The 20900-nt window shown below is 47.4% G+C and overlaps 1 protein-coding gene across 1 annotated transcript; it reads left to right on the top strand.

Moving 5' to 3' along the window:
* The first annotated feature begins 265 nt into the window (after positions 1-265).
* On the top strand, positions 266-19397 carry C2H4orf54 (chromosome 2 C4orf54 homolog). Its single transcript, XM_032332984.1, has 3 exons — positions 266-537; positions 1374-6856; positions 17050-19397. The coding sequence occupies exons 1-2, from the start codon at positions 464-466 to the stop codon at positions 6817-6819; spliced, it is 5520 nt and encodes a 1839-aa protein (XP_032188875.1). The 5' UTR covers positions 266-463; the 3' UTR covers positions 6820-6856; positions 17050-19397.
* The last annotated feature ends 1503 nt before the right edge of the window (positions 19398-20900 follow it).

Genomic DNA, 20900 nt, shown 5'->3' with positions numbered 1-20900 from the left:
AAGCAAATTGTCATGGGGAGAGTGGGGCTGTCGTCTCCATATCTCAAGTATGGGAAGGTAAATGCTTCAGTTGTTGGGGGCTCCCACTCCATACCTACCCCCACGCCTTTCCCGAGGAAGGAACATTTTTCTGTGCGGGGGTGGCATTCATGTTGGAAGGGGATGGGTGAGGATGTTATTTTTGTTCCCCACAAATGTGGATGTTTAAAATAGTGCTTTATTCAATCGGCATAAGTGACACATAGACTATGTATAGTGGTGAAATTGGGCCTGGCAGGTGATGAGGGCCAGCTCTCACCCAAACCAAGAGTCGTGGTTCTCCACTGATAGCACCCAAGGATCTGTGCTGAGGGTGGCCAGCACAGAACCCCCATCGTGGGGCGCCTGGTAAATCCCCTTGCACAACTACTGAATTATCTGACGTGGATGAACCTCAGAGCCAGTGAACTAGGACTTTGGCTTCATGTCCATGGGTCATGCCAGCGGGTCACATTTCCTCTCTGAACCTCCCTCCAAGCCACACTGTACGCATGAAGGGTAAGTGTATTCCTTGTTCTTTTTTGTGCCTTTTGATTCCACACCCTGCAGGTCTGGAATTCAGCCAGCCAAAACAAATCATGACGCTGCAGCTCAGGTTGTATTAAACTGAAAGTTTATTGTCTTGCCACAGTCTTAGAAGTTTAAGGAACTTTTCTCGAGATCGATTGGATATGTATGGATTTGAAGCAGTGTTCGTTTTTGACCCCATTGCTCCTTTTTAGCGACTATACATAAAGGACAATTTAAAGTGTTATGTCTTAAGTCTTTGAAAATTGCCCTTTTATACTTCAGGTCAGTTGAGTAAGGATTCTATAAGGGATTCTAGTTTCAAACAGATTTTGCTGTATGGAGTATAACTTCGGAGAAAAAGAGGGATGGAATATTTTATTCCTCTGAAAGTTTTATTACCAGAACTGATCTGATTTGAGATGAAAGAAAAAGAAAATGCATAGATTTTTGAGGCAAGCAGAGAGCCTACCATATGTCTAGGAGAGACTTTGAAATCTTTCTGGATCGTCCTGAATTCGTTTGAAATGCAATGCAAAATTTGGATTTTGTGTAAGAACAAGGGGATGAACCCGTTTAATCACACTTGAGAGTGAAAGATAGCGGTGAGTAAAGAATCCCTTCACACCAGCTAGATATCTCTACACCAGATTACACAGAGCATGTGGCTGTTGCCAGTGAGAACCCACATGCCTCCCTCCACGCTCAAACTTCCCTTGTCGTCTCAGAGCCTCTTCTCTCTCCCCTCAAGTGTGGTTTCAGTATGACTAGGGAATAGACACTAAAAATATTTCTGGAATGACGTGACCCACTCTCGCCCCATCCAGGAAAGGGACAAGGCTTCACAAGAAACAGCACATGCTTTCCTTTCATTTCTGGAAGTCCCTGGGTCGACCTACAGATGCTGCTCCTTCCGTGGCCGATGGCATTCAGACTCCTCGCCGCTGCCGACGGTGCCAGGCAAACAACTGGACAGCACAGCTCAGCTACGGGAAGCTGGCCACAATCTCGGCCGGAGCAGCAGCCCCCGGGCCCCAGACCACCTCTGCCACCACTGCCCGGAGCCTTCCCCCCTCCCTCAGGCTTGTCCCGGCCCCGCCAGAGGGGCTGAAGAACTGGGAGGTGGTGGCAGCAGCCGCCGTGGTGCCTGTAGCCTTGAGCCCGGTCCAGGCACGTGGGGCCCTGCTTCGGGCCACTCTGCAGCCCCTCCGGGGCCAGCGAGGGATCCGGGCCAGCCCCAGCGGCGCCGCTCACCACTGTCTCCTCCTGTCGCTGCAGCTTGGGCAAGGGCTCGAGATGGAAGCCGCCACTCTTGAGCTGAGTCCGCAGGCCAGACTGAGGGAGGTGGGCGACCGGGGGAGCAGAGCTCAAGATAGCCAGGAGCTGAAGCAGCAGCTGCCACTGCTGCCCAGGCCACCGGCCTCCTCCCAGCGAGAGGCAAAGTATGTGGAGATGTGTGCTTCTGCCGCAGCCTCAGGGGTGAGTCCCCGCACCGGGAGACTCACTCTGGATCACCGCCCGGGCGAGCAGAGGACCCCTAGGAGTCCCAGGGAAGAAGCCCAAGAGGAACGGAGCAGTCAAGAGAGGAAGGCTCTGACCCCCCAGAAGAATCCTGCTGCCTTGGAACTCTCCAGATCCCAGCTCTCCCGCACCGATGAGCACAGCAACCTCTCATCTTCCTCCTCCTCCTCCCCAGTGGACAAAGCAGAAGAAGGTGGCGTTTCCAAGATGGATGATACCACCACATCAGCAGGGGCTCTGGCCACCTCGTCTTCGTCTTTAGGCTTTGAGAGTGACAGTGGTGAGAGTGCCCTGAGCTGCCAGCCCAGGGGAGGAGGAGAAGGGGGAAGAGCAGGAGGAGGAGGAGGGGCAGACAGAGGGGGGGGAGGAGGAGAGGGAGATGGAACAGAGTGCAGGGACATTATTGCCAAGTCTCAGGGCAGCAGGGACCCCCCCAAAAATGAGGAGGCTCACTACATTACCACCCACGAGATCCAGCTGAGCGAGGTGGAGCAGGACATGGATTTTGACGTGGGACTGGCCTCCCGCTGGGATTTCGAGGACAACAACGTGATCTACTCATTTGTGGACTATGCTTCCTTTGGTGGCAGCGACGAGACCCCAGGGGATGTCACCACCCCGACTGAAGAGGACGACGACAACAGCTGCTACCTCAGCACCACTCCAAGCACCCATGCCACTCAGACTCCAAGCCCCACCAGCAGTGACCCAGCCCGTCCCAATGCAGACAGCAGTGGTCGCCACACCAGCAGCACAGAAGTGGGCAGCAGCCCCTCTGACAGTGACCCCACTCCCCCACCCACTGGGCCTGGCACTGCCACCCTAAGTGAGCCCTTGCCTGAGCCCCCGGAGGCAGCTTCAGGGGCAGCAGCCGTGGCCGCCAGCAGCTGTGGGAGTGCAGCAAGCCAGATCCTCCTATCAATCAAACCGACTTCCCGGGCTATAAATGAGCCTAGCAACGTGCGTGCAAAGCAAAACATTATTTATGCTGCCAAGCATGAAGGCGACATGAGCCTCCGCGTCTCTACAGCTGCTGAACACAATTCAAGTTCACTGAAGCAAGACCCGGCTGCAGCCGTGGCTCAGGACCATGCAAAGAAATTCATCGCTGTCCCTGCTCGCCTGCAAACCCGGTGCGGGGCCATCCGGGCAAAGGAGCTGGTGGACTACTCCAGCGGGGCCTCCAGTGCCGTGAGTGAACTGGACGATGCAGACAAGGAGGTGCGCAACCTGACCTCCCGGGCCTTCCGGAGCCTTGCCTACCCCTACTTTGAGGCCCTGAACATCAGCTCCCGGGAGTCCTCCACACTCTCCGAGGTTGGCTTTGGGCGGTGGTCGACGTTCCTGGATTTAAAATGTGGGGGTGTCGGAGCCAGGGTGGAGCAGAGCCTCCTGAGGAGTAGTGCGGCCTCCGTGGCTGCAGGTCTGAGGAAGGGCAGTGGGGCCAGGACGACTGCAGACCAGCTCTACATCCAGTCCAGGAAGTCCCAGACCAAAGCCTTGGAGTTCGTGGTCAGCAAAGTCGAGGGGGAAATCAAACATGTGGAGACACCTCTGTGTTTCCAGAAACAGGTCCAGACGGGTTCCCGCGTGGTCACCCTCCTCGAGCCCCTGAATTTCCGCAGCGAGAGCAAAGCCAGCTCAGCCACTGGGCCCTGCAGAACCGCCAAAGGCTCCGGCAAGGGCCCTGGGTCGGTGTACACAGACGATGGCTCGGAGGCCTCTGAGAGCAGCAAGCCCGCCTCCCGCGCCGAAGGCCCCCAGAAGAAGTCCAAGTTTGCTTCCAGTCTGCTCAAAAATGTCATCTCCAAGAAGATGCAGCGGGAACACGAGTTCAAAATGGAGAGGGGAGAAGTCACTGACACGTCCCACCATAACCCCTCCAGCACCTCCAAGGAGACGGAGGGCCCAGCCCGGGGGGAGAAGCCACGGGAGAGAGGCCTGCAGAGGCAGAGTTCTCGCCACTCAGAGGCCGGCTCTGAGTACACGGTGGTCAGCGTGTCCGACGCAGGTGCTGAGGGCTCCGTGGCAGAGTCTAAATCGCCAATTTTCAAAGCCAGTGCTCCTCGGGAGAGCAGTGCTGCCTCGGGTCGAAATTTCGCAGATGGACGCACTGAGGAAGTCTGTGAAATCAAAAAGAGTGCATGCGAGACCGTCAAAGGCATCTTCCTCCGCAGTCAGAACAGCGCATTCCGTTCCTGGAAAGAGAAGGAGGCCGAGAAGCGGGAAGAAAAGGCCCCCGTTGGGAAGCTGAAGCTTCCCAAAGGGGGCGACTGGAGGGCTGATCTTGGAGAGATCTCTGCCAGCAAGTCCACCATCATGTCGCGCCTCTTTGTCCCCAACATCCAGCAGACCCCCAAGGACAAGCAGCCGGGGAAGCAGGCCACCAAGTACCCTGCCGCCCAAGCCACCTCCACGGCAGTGATCCGGCCCAAGGCTCCCGAAATCAAGATCCGGCTGGGGAGTGTGCAACAGCCGAGCTCGGACTTCAACATTGCCAAACTGCTCACGCCCAAATTGGCCAGTGGCAGCGCCTCTAACCTCTTCAAGACAGTTGAGGACAACAGCAGGGCGCAGCAGAAGCTCTTCCGGGGAGACAACCTGGAAAAAGTGCCCCAGTTCCAGGTGAGAGACGTCAGAGACAAGTCCAAGGCCCAAGGCCCCCTCCATCAGGTGAGAGATGTCAGGAAACTAATCAAAGGGTCCGGGGACAGCAGTGACAAGGGCAGTGTTACCCCAGAGCAGGGGCTGACCGGGCCCAAACCCAGGCAGCTGGCTGCGGCAGGGGGCGGATCCAGATCCCTTTCCCCCATAGTGATTACGTGCCAGGCGGTGGTTAACCCGAGGGAAGAGAGCATGGACCGAGAGCCGAGGGAGAACGTAGGCCCTGGGGGCAGCACCAGGTTCTTGAATTCGTCCTCGCCAGAAGGGACAGTCTTGGTTCACAGGGCGTCTGGCAGGCTGCCTGTGGCCACCATTGCCCCCAATAAGCCTGAGCAGGGCTCCTACCTGCCTGTGCTCAAGATCGTCTCTAAGGCTTCTGCTCAGAAGACCCCAGAAAAGGCCAAGGAAGAGGAGGTCAAGGAGGAAGGGAAAGCCCCAAAGACTTCTCGGAACGCCCTGGAGAAGCTGACGGCTGCCGTGAGGTCCATGGAAGAGCTGTACAGCTTCAACAGGAACGAGTGGAAGCGCAAAAGCGACCCCCTGCCCATGATGATGGACAGCCATGTCCTGTCGCTCATTGCCAGTGAGGAGAGGGAAGGGGCTGCAGGGGCGGAGGGGGACCCAGACAAGCTGGCCAAACGACTGGGTGAGGTGGAGGAGCGGGGCACCGGAAACAAGGGAGGCGTGGTGCTGCGGGGGGGTCCGCTGGAGCGTCTGCAGCGGAGGAACTCCAACCCAAGTGCTGAGAGCGTGTCTGCCCGGGCAGCCGCCTTCGAGAACATGGCCAGGGAAAGACCTCGATCCCTCTATATCCCCCCAGTCCACAAGGATGTGGAGAGAACTCAACCCCTGCAGCCCCTCCCACCCCTCCCCAGCAACCGAAATGTGTTCACGGTGAGTACCAGCAGCACCCAGAAAACTGGGGGTGTCGCTGGCAAGTTTCCCCAAGGGCCTTCTCCAGAGAGTCCTTCGGCGGCAAAGGGCATCAAAACCCAGGGACTCCGGTCCCTCAAGATCTCTCCGGCCACTCGGGCACCTCCTGATGAGGTGACCACTAGGAAAAACAGCAGCAATTTGGAAAAGAACAATAGCGACTGTGAGAATTACCTGTCCATCCCCCTTAAAGGAAGCTCTTCAGCGGGAGAACTTCCTGGCAGGCCCGGGGCTGGGAGGGAGGGGCCCCCAGCTCCCGCAGCCCCCTCAGCGGCCACTCTCTGCAGCTTGCCCCCTCTGAGCGCCCGCAGCCAGGTCCCCAGCAATCCCAAAGGCTCTCAGGTCAGTGGAACCAGCCGGCCAGCTTGGCGTACCAAACCCGACACCCCCAGGGAGACAGTAGCTGCCGCCACAGGGCCACAGAGCCCGGAGCATCTCCCCACTGCCATCTACCACCAGCAGCCGCTGCCTTTCGCCCTGCAGGGAGCCCAGCCCCAGGTCCTGTGCTTCTCCCCACCCAGCATGCCTGCCGCAGCACCTGCAGGCCCAGCTTCAGTCCCCACAGACCCCTTCCAGCAGCCACAGCCCCAGCAGACCCAGCGCAAGATGCTCCTGGATGTGACTACCGGCCAGTACTATCTGGTGGACACACCAGTACAGCCCATGACCCGAAGACTGTTTGACCCTGAGACAGGGCAGTATGTGGATGTACCCATGCCTTCCCAGCAGCAGGCTGTGGCTCCCATGTCCCTCCCTGTGCCTCCCTTGGCCCTGAGCCCTGGGGCCTATGGACCCACCTACATGATCTACCCTGGGTTTCTCCCCACGGTGCTGCCCGCCAATGCCCTGCAGCCCACGCCGATTGCTCACACTCCAGGGGGAAGCGAGCTCTCCTCCATGGCAGCAGACCCCCCTGGCAAAGAGGCAGCTGCGACATTCACTGAGGCCCCATACTTCATGGCCTCTGGTCAGTCTCCTGCTTCCTCTTCCTCCTCGGCCCCGGCAGCCACATCCCAGCTTGTGGGGGCCAAAGGCTTCACCCAGCTGCACGGCAAGCCCGTCATCAGCATCACTTCGCAACCCCTGGGGCCCAGGATCATTGCCCCCCCTTCCTTTGATGGCACCACCATGAGCTTTGTGGTAGAACACAGATGATGCACCATCACCAGAGAGCAGAACGGAGCAGCTGCTGGTGAGTGAATGTTACTTTGATAATCAGTTTTCAGGGATTAAGAGCAATCCTATTGCTTCGTGTTTGAAGTTGCAGGGGAGGCGGTATGTAGAAAGGGGCATGTTGGGAGAACAGAACTAAAACCCCATCCAGATGATTAAGGAGCTAATTTTCTTACCAAGTTTCCTCTTCTTCCCACTCCTCAATCCCCGAAGCCAGCCTCTCCCCCATTGACCTTTTCAAACTGCCTGAGTGTTTTTCCCACCGGTGAGTAGGAGGGAAGTGAACCTCAGATCTGTCAGGTTAGCCTTTAGCGGAGGGTGGCAGGCGGAAGAAAGGAAAACCCGGTCTGGATTTTGTGGAGTGAGCTTCACTCTGTTCCCCCCACATCCCCAGTGACAGGAGGCAGGAACATCCAGAGAGATCCCTGGGAACACTGCGAATCTGGTTGCTCCTCACAAGGAGGGAGAAGGACACTGACATTTTCTTGTTCGGAGGATTTCCAAAATCCATAGAAAGGCTTCTCTCCCCCCACCACATCTTCTTTCTCTTGATTTTTCTTGTTTGAAGGGGCTGTATATTTTAAGCTCTTGTTTTTGTTTCCAGACAATTACTTTCTCCTGGGATGAGGTCAAGATCTTTAATATCTCTCTCTCTCTCTCTCTCTCTCATACACACACACACACACACACACACACACACACGACCTCCACGAAAAGCGGCGAGATCCTCCACCTGCAGTGGCTCCTTGGATGGGCTGCTGGGTTTGATCCAGTCTGACCAGACTGGATCCACTGCGCTCAGCTGCTAAACCCTGTAAGATGCTCCTTTTTATCTCTGCATCTCTCCCTTCAGAAAATAATCGACCTCCACTTGCCCCCCTCTAAAGAAGTCAGATAAAGTAGATCCCTAACACCTGAATTAGTCCACATTCACAGACTGGAATCCTTCCTGTAAATAAAACCATGGAACTTGACAGGAGAAGTGAGCTTGGCTTGTCTGACCCAGGAAGCTTCAGGTCAAACACCTAAGACAGGAGCAGCCTTCACATAGGAGCCCAAGGTGTCAGCAGTGTGGGGACAAATCTGCCTCCTCGGTTTCCTGTTCTTTTCAGAGTAGGATGTGTTGGCTTCCTATATCCTTCTGGGACTTCACTTTTCGATAAGATTGTACTGAACAAAGAAGGTGGAGTTCTTTTCTGAACTGAAAGGAACAGAACATTGTTTCTTTGAGCAATGAAAGAGCCTTAAAGTGGGATCGCTGAATTAGAGACACAGCTTGGTCTTCTCACCAGTGGTGTGTTCTTGGGCACACACATTCTCTAGCACTCATGACACTTGTGTCGATAGTATCTACTCCTCAAAATTTATCTGAATGTCAGATGACATCAGAATATATTTTAAAGTATAAAACCTTTTCCAAATTCACGGACTATTACGATGCATTATGCTTATTAGACTTCTAGACATTAGGCCACTGTTCAAAACTCCCTGGGTTTTGCTCTAAAAATTCAGGGGAGCCCAAGCCCCATTTTCCTTGCACTCTAGAAACAGATGATTCGAAATCTTCTTCTCTAAGAGTTTGCAACCGGAATCACAAAGAGGGGGTGTGAGGACTAAAGGTATATAATGCATATTTTATGCAATGTAAAAAAAAAAAATCCAGTATGCATTGAAAGACGCTCAGAATTAGACACTTAGTCCTGCAGGAAGAAAAGAGTAGCCTCTCGACAAAAATACTGTAATCTTCCAGACAGGTGGTATGTTTACCTAAAGCTATTTTGGGGCAGCTAATCCTGTGAGGCCTTTGTGTGAGCCATGGAGGTGCAGAAGCAAGGGGAAGAGAGGACAGGGCCCAGAGCAGGGAGCAGCCGGGCACACACTTGTATGCCGTCCCTCTAGCAGCTGCTTTTGGCTTTTCTCCTGTCTGCTGAGTCTGGAGAGATTAAGCATGGAGTTGTTGCCGTCAGACACAAATATAAATCTGAATTCTGAATGTTGGAAATTTGAACAGTAATGTTTTTTTTTTTTTAACTTTTTCCCCTTTGAAAGCATAGTCTTTTATTTTGGTCCATGGCCCTAAAGATAGAAGTACAAAAGCTGGCTTCTCAACTAGGAAGACTGGTCAGGAACTAACAATCAGCATTTTGTGTACAAGCAAAAATCTACCATCCAAACTCAGATAACTAACTAAAATCCTTCAAAACTCACCTTTCTGAGAGTTTGATACTGCTTTCCAAAGAAAGTTAGATACATTTTTTGAAAAAGTGTGCAGTTCTTTCTCTTGTGTGCAAAAGATTGGAAACATTGCTCGGATATATAAAAAACAATTACACTGTACACACTCATCGATCAACGATGCCCTCATATAGATGGTCAGGGTGAGAAGACTTGGGAGCTGGTTTCGGTTCATGATTTCCTTTGAAAACTAGACTGACTTCAGAGATATTCCTTGAGGTAGGGTAGGAGTTTATGTGCCCCTTTCTACTAAGAAGTCACACCAGTGATTTGATCCAATCGCAACATTTCACAGAGAAGAAAAATAGGGCTTAGAATGGAATGGCTTTGTCACAATCCCCAGGGAAGGAGATAAGCCAGGACCTGCAGAAGGGGCTCTTGGCTCCCAGGCCACACTTGATAGGAGGCCTGGAGCCAGGGAAGGATGGCAGAGAGCATAATGAGCTCTGCATTGTGACAGCCAGCACACCTGGGCTCCCCTCCGTGCTTCTCTGGACTTGTGTACAAAATGAATGTTCTAACGAAATGCACTCATTCCCTCACTCATCCAAAGAACACGAATTACATTTTTACACTCCACCAGTCACAGCGTACTCTGTGGCGAGGCCGTCCACCCATGTGTGCCCCGGTGTCACATGCCAAGAGCCTGCACGCCAGCAGGAGGCCACACAGACCCGTACGCACAGAACTGCAATACAGGATTCAAGTCCTGTCTTAACCTTTAAGATTCCTTCCAGCTCAAATAATAAGTATTTCATCGCCTATTTTTAGCGGCACGTTGTAACAGGGAGCTTTGCTTTCTCCCCCTGTCTCCCAGAGCATAACCAGCTGCCGTGCCTGCTCCCTCAGGGTTAGGTTCTGAATTTCCCTGTGGTTTAGCTCTCACAGGTGGGTCTTGCTGCTTCTTGCCTTCCTGTGGTCCACTTCTCAAACTTGGCCAGATCACAGCCCAGCTAAGAGGATAATTAGCAATATTGCTTCCTTTATCCTTCCTTAGTAATGAAGTCGCACATGGTGGTCAATGGATGGGGCAGTTCACAGCCCGTGACCCAGCAGGAGCCCGGGCATGACACATCAATGTGCTGGGGACACCGGTTTGTCGTTCGTTGACTTCTGGGTTGAAAGTCCCTTTTCCGCAGGATCTTTGATGCTTTTTCTGATGAGATTGGTTTTGGTTGAGCTTTCTGTCATTCAATACACGTAGCTGTATTTTTCCTTCCCCAACATATTCACATTCATGATTTTTCCTGCCCATCCACTTTGATACTGTATTTTTTTTTTAAGATTTTATTTCTTTATTTGACAGACAGAGATCACAAGCAGGCAGAGAGGCAGGCAGAGACAGAGAGAGGAGGAAGCAGGCTCCCCAACTCCCCGAGCAGAGAGCCCAATGCAGGGCTCGATCCCAGGACTCTGGGATCATTACTGTAAGGGCCTATTTAGTCAGAGAAGCTCCGTCTGGTTAACCAGTGATTTTGTTGTTTATGCAGTAAAACTTAAACTGATCCTGCCCCCCGCCCCCAGCGGAACTTACTTAAAAGCAAGTCCGGGAAACCAGTAGAATGTGGTCGACCAGTCCCTGATAACAGAGCCCAAATATAAGAGCAGGTCAGGTCAGGTGGAGACAACAGAGCCCAAATGCAGGGATGAGTCTCCAGGTGGAGACGTCCAATCAGTGGAGTGTGCATACTGTCCCCCTAGCTACCAAGGAGTGTGGGCCCCGCCTTTTAGGTGACTTTTGGGCGCCAATTCTGACCAAGGTGATAGGCTAGTTCAAATAGCTACTATGGGGTGAATTGTAATTCAATTGGCCACCTGTGTGTGACCTAGCATGACTACAGCTTTCTCTGTGTGTTGCAATCTCATTGGCCACCTGTGTGTGGCCAGGCTCAACTACATGGCCTTTGCTCTATAAAAGTTAGTCTGTGAGGCTAGGGGTGGTCGCCCTCTCTGTAAGAGGCGGCGGCCCCGAACGGTTGGTTTGATTCTTGATGCTTGGCGCGAAATAAAGCATTGCTTGACCTTCGCTTTGTATCAGTCTCATTCCTTTGATTACAGTCACAGGACCTGAGCCTAAGGCAGAGGCTTTAACCCACTGAGCCACCCAGCTGCCCCCTCGTATTTTTGTTTTAAAACATTCATTGAGACTTGATCACCAATGCCATTTGCAGGGCATAAAGATAAAATAAATATGTGATAATAACAAAAGGAAACTTTATTATTATTTTTTAAATTTTATTTCTTTATTTGAGAGAGAGCATGCCCAAGTAGGGGGAGGGGGAAAGGGAGAAACAGGTTCCCTTTTGAGCAGGGAGCCCGATGCAGGGGCTTGATCCCAGGACCCTGGGATTGTGACCTTAGTCAAAGTCAGCTGCCCAACAGACTGAACCACTCAGGTGCTCCAAAAGAAAACATAAATGGGTGCCATGCCTGCACCACAGAGGGTCACACAGTTGTTTTGTTTTACTGAAAAAAATCAGACGATTTTGTTCCCTGTAAGACTTGATCCATTTGTCTTCTCATTTCCGAGTGTGCTTTATGTTGCTCCTACACGTCGGTGTCTCTCTCTTCCTCACTTCCACCGGGTTCTTTCTGCCCCTCAGTGCAGCCCCACACAGCAGCAGCTGAAGTGGAAAGAGAGTAGGGCTGGGAACAGAGGCAGCCCTCAAGGACTCCTCAGATCGTCAAACCCTGTCCCTTGCGTTCAGATTCCTGGAAGGGAGGAGGGTGAGCGGCTGGGGTGACTGGGTGATGGACATAAGGAGGGCACGTAATGTGATGAGCACTGGGCGTTAGGCACAACTGATGAATCATTCATCTCGACATCACAAATGAATGATGTACTGTATGTTGGCTAATTGAATTTAAATAAAATTAAATAAAAAATAAAATAAAATTTCAGGAGGAAATTGGGGCTCAGAGAGGTTAAGTGACCGTTTTTACATCACAGTGTCCCTGAAGGCAGAGTTGGGACTTGAAACCCCAATTATCCTCTACAGAATCTCTTCCCAGCTGGCTTCCTTCCTGCTCTCCATTTTTGCCTCCTCTTTTTCTCTCTAAGGCCACTCTTCTCTGGTGGCCCTACCTCCTGGTGTCTGTCCCACCCGTTCACTCCCCATCCCTTTCTTCCCTGACCATTGGCTTAGGAATTTAATTTTCACTGCTTTTTATTTTCTTCTTCTTCTTCTTTGGTGATTTCAGTCCCTTTCAGGGTCTCCATTTTCCCATTTGCTTTTGCTGCTTTAGTGTGATGCTCCAGCTGCTTCTTCCTGTGTTCACCTTTTCTTTTCCTCGGTGGGTTTTCATCACCCACTGCACAGCCTGAAGGACAGGAGCTTGTGGTCTGCTGCCCCACCTGCCCGTTCTCTGCGGCTCCGTGCCAGAGGCGGGGGGCGGGGGGTGCGGGCATTGTTGGGTAGGGCTGCCGGCTGCAGTGCAGCCTGACTCTTCATTTGTAGTGCATTTTTCCAGCACCATTTATTGAAGAGACTGTCTTTTTTCCACTGTATATTTTTTCCTGTTTTGTCGAAGATTAATTGACCATAGAGTTGAGGGTCCATATCTGGGCTCTCTACTCTGCTCCACTGGTCTATGTGTCTGTTTTTATGCCAGTACCATGCTGTCTTGGTGATCACAGCTTTGTAGTAAAGCTTGAAATCAGGTACTGTGATGTCCCCAGTTTTATTTTTGTTTTTCAACATTTCCTTAGCGATTCGGGGTCTCTTCTGATTCCATACAAATTTTTGGATTATTTGCTCCAGCTCTTTGAAGAATACCGGTGGAATTTTGATCGGAATGGCATTAAAAGTATATATTGCTCTAGGCAGTATAGACATTTTAACAATGTTTATTCTTCCGATCCAAGAGCATGGAATGGTCTTCCATCTTTTTGTGTCTTCTTCAATTTCTTTCATGAGTGTTCTGTAGTTCCTCAAGTACAGATCCTTTACCTCTTTGGTTAGGTTTATTCCCAGGTATCTTATGGTTCTTGGTGCTACAGTAAATGGAATCGATTCTCAAATTTCCCTTTCTGTATTTTCATTGTTAGTGTATAAGAAAGCCACTGATTTCTACACATTGACTTTGTATCCTGCCACGTTGCTGAATTGCTGTATGAGTTCTAGTAGTTTGGGGGTGGAGTCTTTTGGGTTTTCCATATAAAGAATCATGTCATCTGCGAATAGAGAGAGTTTGACTTCTTCATTGCCAATTTGGATACCTTTTATTTCTCTTTGTTGTCTGATTGCTTTGCTAGGACTTCTAACACTATGTTGCACAAGAGTGGTGAGAGTGGGCATCCTTGTCGTGTTCCTGATCTCAACGGGAAGGACGCAAGCTTTTTCCCATTGAGGATGATATTTGCTGTGGGTCTTTCATAGATAGATTTGTAGTGCATTTTATAATTACATTCCTGAATCATTTTGTTTGTTTCTGCTTTTCCCCTCACTTAGCTGTGGCTTCCTCTCTCGCTGATTATCTGTGGCTGCTCTTTTATTATCTTCCTAATGTCTTCTTTGCCTTTTCTCCCTTTTTCTTTTCCTGGATTGTAGCTTCCCTCCAGCTTATTCTTTTGTACTTTTCTCTGCCATTGGATTGCCTTTATATTTTCTTCTCTGCCATCTATAAAATTAATAATAAATGAAAAGTAATAGCTACTGGGGATTAATCACTTATTACGTATCAAGCCTTAATATCATGCCATTTGATTCTTAAAATAAGGTGGTATATTTCTAATTCCTGTTTGACCCATGAAAAAATCACCTTTCCCAGATGAACAGATCAGCCGCAGTCCAGACCCTTCCAGCTCCCTGGCCCATGCTCTCCTGGATGACCCCTTTGTGCTGCTTTTTTTGCTCTCTGGTCTCCAGGCCTCAGTTTCTTACGGCAAAGTGTCCCTGTTCCCTTCCCTGGGAAAATGGGGAAGAGAATCAGGTAACAAATTGATCCTGAATCTGGCAAGATCTAGCAGATACCAAGTCTCCGTGTTCTCCATCCTTAGTTATTCGAACATCTTATGCCTCAAAAGGGATTCAAGGCAGGTTCAGAGCTTCCAGGAGAGGCTGTGGTGCCCAGTGGGTGGGGGAAGGGAGGTAACTGTGGTATGTGGGGAGGGGGCGGTGTGGCATGTCCAAGTGAGTGGAATGGCTTCATGCGCTGTAGTTGAAGGAGAGCTGTAGGAATTTGACTAAAGGCCAAGTGTATGCACCTTGAAGTTGGGCAGCTCTGGCTCAAATTCTAATGCTCGCATTACTTTGGACAAATGACTTTTCCTCTCTGGCCTTGGCCTCTTCAACTGTAAAATGGAAATACCTTGCAGGAGTGTTGTGAAGATTGAGTTCTAAAACCATTACAAAGGACATAGCAAACAGCTGTGAACTTCCTAAATGCCTCAGAACCCTTTAAGAATCCTTGATGGGCCCTCACCAGAGCAGATAATTGGCCCTTATCTAGGCAGATTTCCAGGGTGCCATCAGGGGCCTGCATCCAGGATTGCTTTGTCTTTGCCTCAACTGAAGGTTGTGCCCTCAGCCCTGTGGTCCCCTTTGAGCTGGCTTATCTTAAGGGGCAGGCCCGTTGGCTGTGGGTCAGGGTACTCTAGGACCAAGACCTTCCAGAATGTTATACAACTCTGGATATCGTTTACCAGCTGCATGTAGAGATTTTCCTTTGTGTCTGGGCACAGGTCTGTGTGGAGCAAGGGAAAATCTGACCCAGCATCCCTGCTGAGCTCTGTCATGTTCTGGTCCTATAATCATGGGAAGTCATCGAGGCCCAACTGCCTAGTGACACAGTGTCATCACCCCCTCTCATCTTTACTGACTTATTTGTGATCTCAGGTTAGGTTAAACTGGTGGGTCTTGTTATTTCATGCTTAATAGAAGTCGGAGCAACTTTATTATTTTCAAAATTTCAAGTAAAATTCCTTGGAAGTTAATGTCAGCAGAACCCGTGTCCTGTGAATGAAGGAAGAGGCAATATCCAGACGGTGATTCCCTAAAAATGATCCCAGCAGATTGTATAAACAGATTCGTCCTTCGTTTCTCAGAGTTTCCTCACCATCCCGTAGTTCACCTCCCACCCGACTCCACCACTGTCTGGAAGCCCCTTCCCCTCCCCCTCCCCCACTACCACCCTGTGTCTTTCTCACTCTGCTCAGAGAAGCTTCACAAAATCTTGCCCCGTGATGGACTCAGCCTAAGCTGTTGTCAGATCGTTGGGTCCTTGAATCTGAAATTATTCTTCTTAGTCTTCTATTTTCTTCTTCTCCCCTTGTAATTATATTTTCCTTTCCTGCTGCTGCTTTATAGGTTCTAAGGTTCAAAAACTTAAATTTAGCAAATGAGACGTCTCCAGACCTACCACAGCCCCTTTCATCTTGAGGGTCATTCCTCAATACATAAAACATAGAAGAATAAAATAAACAAACATGAGATATACACCCATGAAATCATAATTATTCTCTTTTTAAATATTTCATTTATTTATTTGAGAGAGAGGGCACGTGTCTGAAAGATAGCATGGTGGGGAAGGGCAGAAGGAGAGGGAGAAGCAGGATCCCCACTGAACAAGGAGCCCCAGTGGGGTTCAGGGCTCAATCCCACCACCCTGGGATCATGACCTGAGCTGAAGGCACACACGTAACTCACTGAGCCTCCCAGGTGTCCCAATAATCAAAATTATTCTTATAGACTTTTTTTCTCATATATTTAACACAGGTCAATTTTTTAGATGACAGGATTAAAATATCCCTTGCCAAGCTACTCTGATTGCATATGATTGATTAGATAGCTTTTATTTGATACTTTTCAGAAGTTATTTTTTCATGTGATAGAGTCTTCTTAATCCCTAACAAATATTACCTGTAGGACAGTCTATTTCTGTCTCCATAATATTGTGTTCAAATATCAACTTTCAAATGTTAACATAATTTTTTTTTTAGGCAAAGTGTTAGTAGATTTACTATATATAGAGAGAGATCTACAGAAAGGGCTCATTTTCAGTAGGCTTTTGAACTTGTCAATGCTTGTATTAGAATGGATTTAACTAAGTTATAGGCTCTAATCAATGAATCTCATTTTTTAAAAAAGATTTTATTTATTTATTTGACAGAGATCACAAGCAGGCAGAGAGAAAGGAGGAAGCAGGCTTCCTGCCAAGCAGAGAGCCCAATGCAGGGCTCGATCCCAGGACCCTGGGATCATGACCTGAGTCAAAGGCAGAGGCTTTAACCCACTGAGCCACCCAGGCGCCCAAGAATATCTTATTTTAATCAAAATGCAGTGTACAAAATCCAACACAATTTAAGTAGTGATCATTCACTTTTAAGAATTCCCAGTATATAGAGGTGCCTGGGTGGCTCAATGGGTTAAGCATCTACCTTCGGCTCAGGTCATGGTCTCAGGGTCCTGGGATCAAGCCCCACACCTGGCTCTCCACTCGGCAGGGAATCCGCTTCCCCCTCTCTCTGCCTGCTGCTCTGCCTGCTTGTGAACTCTCTCTCTCTCTGTCAAATAAATTAATTAATTTAATTAAATCTAAAAAAAAAAGAATTTCCATCATAAAGTTTACTCCCTTAACTAGATTACTAGCTCATGGTAAATTTCAGATATTTCTCTTTAGCTTAAATATAATTTCTACATGCTTTAAGAACATATCTATTACACTGTTTTATCTCTACTAGGGATGATTTCATTGAAACTAAACATTTAACTCTACAATCATTTTCAAACAGTTGCTTGAATCTAATTCAAGTTCCAAAGAGAGGTTCCACTCTGAGTACTTTCCTAAAGTCAATATAATGTCTAAGTAAGTTCACAAACACATTTGCCAAACACATATGAAAATGTGAACATCATTAGTGATGTTGAGATTAGCCAAATAGTTAAATAAAATGTATCTTGACATTTTTCTTGCTTCTTGAAAAGTGAGATTTACTTTTAGAACTAATGATCTTTTCTTGACTATGTTTGTCTACAGGAGCAAGACAGAAGATGGACTATTCTATAATCGGAAGGTTGCGTCGTAGCAACACTAAGAATTCAGCTGAAAAACTTCCTCTACATGTGTTATTCTTAGGTTTTGCTTCTTATAAACCAAGTGTGTAAGTTTCTATATTTTCCTGAACAACCCTGTTAAGACAGTTTGTGTTATTTTGGTGTTACTAAGCTGAGTGAATGGTTGCAGTTTTTCCCCTGTAAAAGGATTTCTTTTTATACTTTAATACAGAAGACAAACTTTCTCTTCCTCTTTCCCTCCTGTACTCATGACTAGGCAAACCATCCCTTCAGTGTTCTCATAGTTCAATCAAAACACACAGAATGAGATTGGTTCTTTTGTAAAGCGTGCCGGCAGATCAATAATTTGGATCACAGTTCTTCTTAGAGCTTCTCGGAATATGTGAGGATCAGATGGCAGAGTTGGAACACATGTTCGATTTTAAATACAAGGGGTCTGCATTTTGAATCCTATACCAGCCAAGCCTAGTCATTCCCTCGGTTACGTTCTACATGTTCTTTTATTGGGCTTAGCATGATTTCAAATGTGATTGTGAAAATTAGTGGTTTTAACACTCTCTGTTGCCTTCACGCAGAATGGCTTGAAACACTGAAGAGCCAGTGATTGTGTTTAAAATTAAGTTCTTAGTCTCAGAAAGGTATGAAATACCTCTTTTCCTCTAGGAATCCAACTTTGTTATGAGTGGATAGCCTTTGTTGGTCTTCCCTCCCTCTGTAGTTGCATGTTCCTCTCTCACTGATTGTTTGGAGCCCGAGGAGTGGCCTGTTTGGGGCGGGCGGCAGAGTGGAATGTACATTGATTCAGTGGTCCTGATTCTCTCCAGCTCCCGCCATACCGAGAGCAAGGACTAGGACTGTATCACTTGCTCTTTATGGGCTTACGATGCATCAAGAATCCAAATCACAGAATCTTTCAGCGACTTTCAATACTGCCTCAGTTGTAACTCAATTCTGAAGGTTATTTTAGTGAGTGTTTAGTGAGTCTTGAAGAGTTGATTGAACAGATAAATATTTAGATTGTCATCATTAATAAGTGTGTCAACATATATTCAACAAATGACACATTAGAATATTTCTTATTTTTAAAGAGAGAATAACTTGAAGGTTCTCCCAGACTTTCTTTAAGGAATCTCATCTTATCTATTTATTTATTCGAAGACAAGGCATCCTGGTAAATTTATTTTAGATCCTTATTTTGATTTTAATGATCATCAGTCTTTGGCTTCTGCCAAAAATTTAAAAAATTAAAAAAACACTTTTTTTTCTTGAAACCACTGCATTTTATGCTACTCACAACTGAAGATGTGAGTAAAAATCCAAGATTGGTTTTTATATGATTTATGTAATCTCATTACTTTGTAGTTAGGCTTCCTATATCAATCTCCTTTTGGAAAAATAACTCGATTTCACTTTTAGGGCCTTTCTTAAAGGGATCTTGCTCCAGAAAGAAATACTGTTGGGTAGAAGAAAAAGTTCAAGGCAGGCGTAGTCAGCTCTGGTCACAATTCAATTAATGCCCTGATAAGTGGCAAAATGAAGTGCAAAATATAAAACAGCCTCTGTGCATAGACAAGATGCCCTTGTCCCGTATTGAGGAAAGCCTTAGTCCTTGGCCACAGAGGTCTTCTCACCTAGGTACAGCAGCCGCTTCACCCCAGAACTAACTATATTTTTCACCATCAGAGAGCTCTTACAGCATCAGCCGTTCCTCGTTTCCTGTAGAGACTGGCTGGGTAGAAGGTCACTTAATATTAAAGGAAGAAGGTGCGATCAATTTCAAAGATCTCCAACGTGTAATACTCAAAGCAGCACCATGAATTCTCAAGTATTTGAACACATCTGGCAAAACTGACTGAGGAATCGGGTGGAGACAGTACCAGAATTGACGGGACTGTTTTAAAACCATGTGTGATTTTCAGGAAAAGGTTGATCATGCTCATATCGAGGGATTGTCATCAGTGATCATACTGAGTAGTCAGCTGCTTGCCAGGTCTTCAAAAAGAGACATTTCTTTCCTCGCCGATGTGGTAGAGTTATTACCTACCAATGGCCTGGGGATCCCAGAAGCTATTTATCCTTATTTATCACCAGCAGATCTCAGCCTTCAGTTCTCACATTGAGGTAAACTAGGACAGAAACTAGGAGAAACTGGTACAGAAAATACCAGAGAGGCCAAATCCTCTAAGAAGCTGTCGAGGACATAGGAAATGTCCAAGGGGTTAAAACTCTAACTTTAAAAATAATATTCTAGGAATGCCACATTGTTTATCGATAATTTTATGGTTCTCTCTTTCATCAAACCAAAAAAAACCAAACAAGCGCTGCTGGCCATTTACTACCTCAAGTGATGGGGAGGAACATGTTTAAAGACGTAAGGTAAATCTAAATCCTTATTTTCAGTGTTTTATTATTTCCTGAGGTTGCCTTGGTATTTGAATGAAGTGGTTGTACCCTTCCTATTTCAACAGAAGTTAAGTGAAATAAAATAAGAGTCTATGAAGCCTTCTTATCCATCAAGCTATTACCCTGACACTGTCCCTTTAGGTTCTGAACTAAGCTTTTATGTTTTGTATACACAAAACCACAGATAACACATGTAGCATTTCCTAAATAGTGCCTCAAACTGGAGTTGAAATAGAATTGTAGAGTCTGGCTTTTGCCATTTCCTCTCAAGGTTATATGCCAAGGTTACATGTGCGACTCAGTTTTCCAGAGGAACTGTGGGGCATTGTCTGCAGAAACCTTGACCCATGGCCTCTTTCCCCCGTTGGTTAAATGGTCAGGTTGAAATGGACTCCATTTGAGCTATTCCTGGAAAACTGAACACATTTGTAACCCGTTTGAAAACTTTAATCCACTGGAATATCTTTTCTTAAGAGCACTCACTGAAATTGCCCTCAGGATTAAATGAAGCCCAAATATGCCGTTAGTGACTTTATAGTCTATCTGTATGTCTGTATATGTCTTTATTCGTTGGCGTATATGCAGTTCTCTACATACCACTGAGTAAAGAAGCTAAACCAAATTACACTTGGACAGCTTTATGACAAATCTCACCTGTTAGCGCATGTTTCAAATTCATTCTTATAACACTAAGAACTATCTAGTGATATAAATTTCTTAATTTCAGATTTGACTTCATCATTCTTGCCTCTTAAAGAGCTATCATGCATTTTAATGGTTTTCGTACTTCATAGAAGTGGGAGTCTGTGTTTGCTACAAACGGAATTCTCATGCTACCTGAAATTATACTTTGGACTGCAGGACAGTGTTAATTCTTAAGTAGATTGACTGTAATCTCATGATAAGTATATATATGTGTGCACAAGAAAACACATTCAGTAATAGTCTCTGTGTTTAAAAACTATCATGGTATACATTTTCCTACGTGGTGCTTGAGTTTCATTCTACAGTTTACAAGGTGTAGGTTTGCACCCCAAATTCTCAGGATATACTATTTTACCCAAATACTTGAAAGAAAAAGGTGCCCTGTATTTTATCAGTACTGTTGAGGGGAAAAATTATGTGTAGGCTTGTTTTAGGGAACTACTTATAAAAATCAAATTCATAAACTACGTTAGGCTTTTTCATAATTTCTGAGAGGATATGCAGATAGCTATGATATATATATTTTCAAGAGACTGTTTCTATATTCTTACCTAACTTCTGGGTCCTAAGTAGACCTCACAGGTGCATAAAATCATTAATAAAGCATGTAGCATTTGCTAAATTGTACCTTGAGTTTGAATCTAATCAGAATAGCATCCTCTGGTTCTTTGGAAAAAAAGCACATCCAGCTGAGGCACTTGTGAC

This window comes from Mustela erminea, chromosome 2, assembly GCF_009829155.1.
Source record: "Mustela erminea isolate mMusErm1 chromosome 2, mMusErm1.Pri, whole genome shotgun sequence".
Taxonomy (NCBI): Eukaryota; Metazoa; Chordata; class Mammalia; order Carnivora; family Mustelidae; genus Mustela; species Mustela erminea.
Note: the sequence above shows the minus strand (reverse complement) of the source record. Positions and strands in the feature narration are given on the sequence as shown.

Coding starts and splice junctions, on each gene's coding strand:
- C2H4orf54 (XM_032332984.1), top strand. CDS start 464: ATGTCCATGGGTCATGCCAGCGGGTCACATTTCCTCTCTGAACCTCCC. Junction 538..1,373: donor CCACACTGTACGCATGAAGG/GTAAGTGTATTC, acceptor CGCCCCATCCAG/GAAAGGGACAAGGCTTCACA.